At 34.7% G+C, this 8,715-nt stretch overlaps 1 protein-coding gene across 1 annotated transcript; it reads right to left on the minus strand.

Annotated features, from left to right (window-relative positions):
* Nucleotides 1-4,249: 4,249 nt before the first annotated feature.
* Nucleotides 4,250-6,412, minus strand: LOC109179757 (protein FAR1-RELATED SEQUENCE 5-like). Its single transcript, XM_019329253.1, has 2 exons — nucleotides 6,063-6,412; nucleotides 4,250-5,351 (listed from the first exon to the last, which is right to left on the minus strand). The coding sequence occupies exons 1-2, from the start codon at nucleotides 6,410-6,412 to the stop codon at nucleotides 4,250-4,252; spliced, it is 1,452 nt and encodes a 483-aa protein (XP_019184798.1).
* Nucleotides 6,413-8,715: the final 2,303 nt, after the last annotated feature.

Here is an 8,715-nt window from a genome sequence, read left to right on the forward strand (position 1 = left end):
GGTAGATGCTCGATACATATGGAAGAGTAAGAGCTCCTTCTAGGAGATGATGATGTACATTCAACACTTGGTATCCCCAGAGGCCAACAGACTATTATAGAGGCTGAAGTAACGAGCAAAGACCCACAGTACAAGCGCTTGGTTACACTTTGGAGAGAACGGTGGGGTGTAAAGACAGGCACACCAACAACAAGCCAGATGCTGAATGGCATCATTGAGAGGCGTGATAATGGCGACATGTTCAAACGTGACTTTATAATCTACATTGTTTCCACATTGATAAGAGGTTTCAAGAACATGTTTTGCAACTACAGGCTCCTCTATTCACTGCAAGATGTCAGCAAAATCCAAGACTTCAACTGGTGTGCTTACACAATACGATCTCTTGTTGACACCACCACAACATGGAAAAGCAAGCGTGATGCAGCCTTCACTAGGCCTGCAACTTTCCTATTGGTATGCACTTTGTATATTGTCCTACAACTTTATGTGTATTCTTGATATACATTATGTATATTATAGTCTATAATTATGTACATTTTTTAATAAAGTTATGTGTATTCTACTATGTCATCCTGAACATTATTAATCTGAACTGATATTAATTTTGAATGGTTTATCTTTTTTTTTTTTCTTTTTTTTTTTTGTTTCTCTATTTGAAGCTGGCATACCTAGACAAGGTGCAGGTTAAAGGAGAGATAGTCAGAAAGAGAATTCCCACCATCACTTCATGGACTTCAAGCGATTTGAGAGCAAGGGTCAAGGTTGAAAGAAACATAGGCGGCTTTGGAAGGGGGAAAGTTGTTGAATATATCCCAGTTGCACATCAGCTACCAGCTCATGAACTGCCACCACCACATGAACTGCCACAAGGTCAAGAAGTTGAAAAGGTCACCAAAGCATTGAAAAACATGACCACGAGCATTATGGAGTTCGGTGAGGTCATGGCAGGGGTTGGGGCAAACACCTCTGTCGTTGACATTATAAAGAATGTGTTCAGCAACTTATCCACTAATGCCAACCTCACACCAAGCCCGAATCCAACCCCACCAGAGAGCCTGCTACGAGATAACGATATATACAGCCAGCAAAGTTTCTTGGATGCAGTTGTTGAACTTGAAGCGGCATTCCTGGCTACATTGAAGAACATGTCGACTGCAGACATACCTGCACCCACATTTCATCTGCTAACGCCAACTGGCTGTGATGCTACTCCTGAAGAAGCCCCAACAAATGCAACTCCACCTAAAACAACACCACCTCCACACGAACCAACATCTGAACCGCAAGCAGCAACACTATCAGCATCACCCACCACACCACCACCACAAACAATGGAGGAAAATACAACACCAATTACCCCAATTGCAACACTCTTGGAGCAGTTGGTTGATGACATGGCTGATGGTTCAACCCAATCACTACCAGCCCCGGAACAACAAACTCCAGAACAAATTGAGTTTGATAGGTAAAACTCACTTATCACTTAATAGTATCCTTATGTGTGTTTAATCTAGTAATTATGTACATTTATGGTTCAGTTTAATATCTCATCAATCATAAACCAAATGTGATTATGTATATTGCTTTCATATTTTATGTGTATTCTACTATAATATTATGTACATTTTTATCCTTAGTAATTATTTAATCATGCTATTATGCCTATTGCTTAAAAGTTAAAACATGTTAATAATTACTTTTCTGTCTTTACAAAGCATCATGGCTGAATCTGAAGATGATATTGAAGATGTCAATGTCCGGAAAAGGCCACAACGAAAATTCAAGAACCTCCCTCTAGCCTGTCGATCCCCATACTGGACAAGCAACATTTCAAAGCTCAAGAATGTTTCAGCCAGGGAAAAACTGATCTCGGACTATGCGTTCCTGCCACCAAATGAAGAGGACTACCCTTCTTAGTGTGTATTTCTTCTATAACTTGTTATAATAAATGTTTTCAGTTGCTATACCTCATCATAAATAACAGCTATTCTTAAACACAAAATTATGTGTATCCTGGTTATACGTTATGTGTATTACTTCATAACATTATGTACATTATACATTTACATTATGGGGCAACAGTAGATTACTTTAAATTGTGAAATGTTTATTTTGTAATATCAACTTGTTTTGTTTATTTCCAGTGAAATGTTGTTTTCTGCCCATGATCTGTTTGCAACAAGAGAGGACATTGCAACACTGGCAAGTGGGAAACTAGCTACCAATATCTTGCAGATTTGGGCATACAGATTGACCGTGCTTGATATGAAAAGAGCAATTGATCAACCAAAGAGGATCTTCTTCTCAGAGGCTGCTTACGTAAGTACACGTCTAGAACTAAGCATTTTTTAAAACAATGTACTATATGACACCCAACCTCTTCTTTACAGATGACGCTTGAAAAGGTTGAAATAAAAGCTAGGACTATGAATGTTGGTGACTTCTGTACAAATATTGACTACCAGTTGAGGGGGACTGCTATTGATATAACAGATGCAAGTCTTGTAAGTAATATATATATATATATATATATATATATATATATATATATATATATACCTAATTAGAATTCATATATATACCTAATTATATGAATTCTAAGATTATTGAATTTACGTCTGTATTTGACACAGTTTGTTAAATCCCTTTTGATTATTTATTTTAGGTTTTCTTTACAATCTTGAGGCACAATCACTACTACTTAATGTGCTTTAACATCCCCAAGTCAAAACTTCAAATCATTGACAACAAACTATTGCCTGAAGGAATACCAAGTAAAAACAGATATGAGAACTGCCCAGCCAAATTGGTAAGATATACTAATACTCCTATTTAATATCTATAGCCTATAGTTTAATATCTACATTACTCAAATTAATTAAACACTACAATTACTAAATTGTGCAGAAAACAGCTTTCTACAAATACCTCCAATCAAAGAAAAACTCCCTTGCTAGGAAAGTGAAGAATATTGAAGTGGAGTGCATTCAAATGCTATGGCAGGATGAAGAGAACACAACAGATTGTGGCGTGTATTGCATGCGCCACATGGAAACTTACAAAGGGACTGAGGTAGACAAGTGGGAAACTGGTTTCACGAGGGGGGGGGGGGGGGGGGGGGAGATAATGATGTAAGTAATAATCAACTTTGTTCTACATTACACATGTTATCTCTTGTTTCTTCTAATTTTAACATCTATCTTTTATTTATTGTAGGCTGCTTCCATTACATCACTTAGAGCCAAATATGCAGCAAACATACTCATGTGGAAGAACAATGAATACATGGAAACAGTCATGCACTCAGCAAGGGACATCTACAAGAAATAAAAGTGAAACTACTAACAAGAATCTGTGAAAAGCAATTCTGTTAATCCAAGCTCAAACTTACTTGTATTTTGGTTCAATTTTTGGAAGTTTCTGTTGATTTACAATTATCAGAAATTTGTATAAAATCCTTTTGGTAATCCAAGATAATGTTTACTCGTATTCTATATTTTTCATATTCCCAATATAGTTTTGTGCATAATCAATGCAAATACTACACAAACTATAAACTATTAAAAATGTACATAATCATATAAAGTAATACACATAAACCATAAAATGAATACACATAAACGTTTCAAAAAGTACACCTACTAATAAAAAATGTCTGATAAATAACTTTGTTTCTGCTAAGTTATGCAACCCAACACCCTACTGAATATAATCCATTCAAATAATACACATAAGACCAAGCATATCATTTTCCTATACGGATAACTGCAAATCTAACAAAAAATGTACATAAATATATAAAGTAATTAACACGAATAAAAATGTACATAATCATATGAAGTAATACACATAAACCATATAATGAATACACATAAACTTTTAAAACAGTGCACATACTAATAAAAAAAGTCTGACAAATATTTTGTTTCTGCTAATTTATACAATCAAACATCCTACTGAATATAATCCATGTACAGAATACACATAGGACCAAGCATATCATTTCCCTATACTGATAACTGCAAATCTAAAAAAAATGTACATAAATATATAAAAGTAATTAACACAAATAAAAATGTACATAATCATATGAAGTAATACACATAAACTATATAATGAATACACATAAACTTTTAAAACAACACAAATCATAATAAATGTCTATTTTATTACTGCTGAGTTATATGATTCAACATCCTTCTGTACATGATACATATAACTACGATGATTAACACTAACATATGCTTTAATTGTCCTCCATACTTGACATTGTGCTAACGTGACAAAAATTAGAACCTCCGGAACTTGGATGCACAAGATATCCATCCCCAGCAATATTTAAAATATCATCCTCAACTTGAGACTGAACAGCAGATTTTATTTTGGAAGCAACCATATGTGCAAGATGCTTCCGTCCCCTTGCTTTGTTATATTTCTTTGAAATAACACTGCTCACCCTCCTATTCCGCAACCCTTTCATCCACCTAGTAGATGGATCCTTTATAACACCACTTGACGATCCTATGTCACATTCTTCAAATAAACTACCACCACATTCAGCTTCAAGTCTTCTCCTTGCATCTGCAATTGCTTCTTCACAAATCTTCCGTCCTTCGATATTTTCCTGACTGTAAACAGCAAGCCTCTGAAATTTCCTAATGATTTCTAATAACCAAACAGAAGATGCACCATTACCACTATCAACTCTAGACATTATATCAAAATTATCAACTTCAACAACTTTTTTAGTCCACCTATTCAAAATATACTTCTCAGGGACTTCAGAAACACAATGCACATTTAGAATGCGTAAACAATGACAACACAAAATCCCCAATTCAGTGAACAACTTGCAACTACATCCAATGTCCATTTGTCTATTGTTAAAGATCACTTCATGCCTAATAATATCAACATCAGGCCTCCAAACATGATACTTGTACACACCATCTTCCAACATCACACACTCTTGATAGCATGATCCACCTTTCAAAAATTGTTCTTTAAACAAATAGTATATCTCAATTGTATAAATTTCCCTAGCATGCAACAGAATCTTAACATTATCCATCACCATTGTAGGTACACCTTGTGAACATCGAACATCTTCCCCATTCTCTCTACTTCTCCACTCTGATATAACCCCAACAAATGAGTTATAAAAATCACACAGACCAGATGTCTTAGACAACCTTCTAGAAATAGAGTGGTTTGTGGTCTCACTCCTTTGAGAAGATAAAATCCCACCCAAAAAATAATCTTTATTAAATGCAGGACACCATTTTTCTCTACACCCATAAAGCTTTTCAATCCAATGATTATTGTGACATTTATATGTTTTAACCATCCTGAAATAACATGCCATAAATATATTAAAGTAAACCTACAAGCATATCTGGATATCACATACAGAACAGACTAATATACATAATCTTATACATGAATACACATAAACTATCAAATAAATACACATAAACTTGATCCAAAAAATTAATTCTGTATTCTGTAAAATATAATCTAAATATAGTCATTCAATGATAAGTCAATATAAACTAATAATATAAAAAAGAAAAATAACGAAGCATAAATCAGACACATGCCTTGTCCAGTAAAATTCAAACTCTGCCTCTGTATCCGTATACTTCAAATAAACAATTGAATATATCTAAGAAATCTTTTTGATTTCTTAACCCTTTAATGTGCTTCTTTGAGTTCTCACCAATATGCCATATACATAGCCGATGTTGTGAACTTGGAAAAACTTGAACAATTGCAGCAGTCATAGCAGCACATTGATCAGTAATTATACTTTGTGGACTTTTGTAATCCATAGACCTCAAAAATGTCTTAAACAACCATACAAATGACTCAGTTTTCTCATTCATCAAAAAACCGCATCCAAACATAACATTCATGCAATGGTGATTCATGCCAACAAAAGGTCCACAAATCATGTCATATTTGTTAGTACGATATGTTGTATCGTGAACTAAAAAGTCCCCAAACAAATCATAATCTCTCCTCATTCGTCCATCCCTCCCAAAAAAAAACTACACAACCTTGACTCCAAATCCACCTCAAAATCAAAGTAAAAATCCCTTTCACTTGACTGCCTCCGTTTGAATATTTCAATCAGTGTGTTTGAATCAGTCCCATCCAATTTGTTAAATGCATCGGTACATAAAGAGTTATATGCATCCCTACTTGTAAAACCAACAAGTGGTGATCCCCCTGATTGTGTTTTAAGGAATCTTACACCATTTGCAACAGACACACCACTGCTCTTCAAATCAGTAAGATAGGAAATATGATTCCTAGACACCATCCTATGTGACCTTAGAAGGTAACTCTTGCTTGGTGGAACCAATTCGTGATTATGCAACTTCTCATGCTTCGAAACAATCCACATCCCATTCTCATGTAAATCGAATTAGACAAATACACTGCAACCTGTACGACTATCAATTTTAGAATAAAACCCTTTTCCTGTAATCCTTTTAAATCCATCCTTCGAACAATGAAACATCTTCGTCTTCATTGTTTTTGTAGCAGAAGTATATCTTTGCTTACCCCTCCTCACACTAAAACCTACTCTAAAAGCATAGTCATTATACATGTCATATGCTTCATCAACCGAACACACTGACATCCCTACCAAATCCTGATCAGCTACAAACCACGTACAATTTAAATACCCCTACTATTAATGTACATAATCCATAACTATAATACACATAAACACATGGCACAATATACATAATCATAAACACATAAAATATCTTTTCAGTCCATCTTACTATGACATTCAATCCTAAAATCTACACAATTGCTCTGTCTCCGCCTCATGCTGCTGCGCAATCGATTCATCCATGACTTACATCCAACAATTGCGAAATATAGAGCAAATCGAAAAATCAGCTCGATACAGTGTTTCTAATCCAACAGACATGTTCGACACCATCAGTTTAGAAACCCTCGCTCAATTCCCTCTTCTTAACACTTAACGGCGATAACGGAACAATAAAAAAAAAGCCGTTACTTATCAATTCCATACGGCGTCATATTGAAGCTGGGCGCACATAGAGCCATACGCCGGGGTGTATGGTATAAATTGCCTTCATTGCCTTTAATCAAATTTTTTATCATTATTATGCTTGTTGCTTTAGAAGTAAATGTTCATCAGAATTTGAGTAATGTTCATTGAAGCTTGCATAGCTATGTGAGCAAGGATCCATAGTTTACTGAATTACTAATTGGCTTACAAGTGTGTTTCAAGACTGAGGCAAACAAGTGTTTAGTAGAGTTAATGTGGAGTGTAGTCTGAAATTACTATAATAGGAGAAGGCTGTCCTTAAATGTACCATTCCTAAAGATAACAGTTTTAAGTTTCTTTGCAAATTAATGTGATTTGAAGTGATGTAGAGAGATGCAATTAGGTCAGGGCTTTGTCTCCACTAGGTATTAATTTTCCATGTAGTTCAAATATTGATGACATATTTTCCGCTATACCAATTACCAAGGCACTCATTAAAATTTTATGCCAGGCGCAAAACTTGAGGCGCTTCAGGGAACAGGAGAGCCCTGGAAGTTTATTACTTGCATTCGGAAGTACATCTTGTTCTATGATATTTCAAACTCTGACGTTCTTTTTCCCATCCTTCCGACACTGCAAGTTTATGTACCCTCAATAAATAAGCAGTGTCATCCTAGATGTACATACAATAGCAGATTAGTGAATCTGCACCTCTATGTACTTAATTCGTTACTTATACCATCTCTCTCTAGCAGTACGTGGCTTCTGCTCTTGAAGAATGCAAACCTGCTGATAAAACTTTAAAGATATTGGATTCTTAAATATCAGCCTTTTGCACATATCGGTTTTCAAAACATTGATGTTTGTTATAACTGTCTTGCTAATTAAAAGGGAGAGAATGAAAATTGTTGTTCGTACTTCATACATTTGTCAGATCTAAAGTTAATTTACTGCATATTTGTTTCTGGCACTGGCATTGCTAGTTTTTTTCTGAGAAGATAGCTTAGTGATTCATGGGAATCTGTTTTGAATTCCATGTCTAGTGCTTCCAAAACAAGCTTTCAAACCCATGGAAAGTAGGAGAAAAATGTACTTCCATTGTATATGTCTAATATCTTTTTCCTGTAGATGATCAATGCAGAGCCTGGAAATTGATCCTTGGAATTTTCTGGGTTTAATGTTACTTTCTAGATGATATGGGATAATCCAAAAAATGGAATTTAGGCTGCAACACTAATTCCTTGTCACAAACACTATAAACATGATTCAAACTTCAAATGACTTAGTTGTACTTGCTTTCTATGTGTAAATAAATATACTTGACAACTGTATTTTTTGATTGATTATCAATACTGTAAAGAAGTATACACACACACACACACACAGATATATATATATATATATATATATATATATATATATATATATATATATATATATATATATATATATATATATATATATAGACACACACACAAAATCTAAGGAACCTATTTGAGAAGACATGACTCTTTACAGAAGAAACATGTTCTTTTCCAACACTCTTCATGCTAGAGCATATAGGTTATATGCGTTGAGCTTGTTACAAATATATTTTATTCTAGGACCTCTAAGTGACTTAGTAAGGATATTTGCCAATTGAGGGTCCTTAGGGTTGGGGTTCAGCCTTTGGAAGAAGG

The sequence above is a fragment of the Ipomoea nil genome, unplaced genomic scaffold (assembly GCF_001879475.1).
Source record: "Ipomoea nil cultivar Tokyo-kokei standard unplaced genomic scaffold, Asagao_1.1 scaffold0980, whole genome shotgun sequence".
Taxonomy (NCBI): Eukaryota; Viridiplantae; Streptophyta; class Magnoliopsida; order Solanales; family Convolvulaceae; genus Ipomoea; species Ipomoea nil.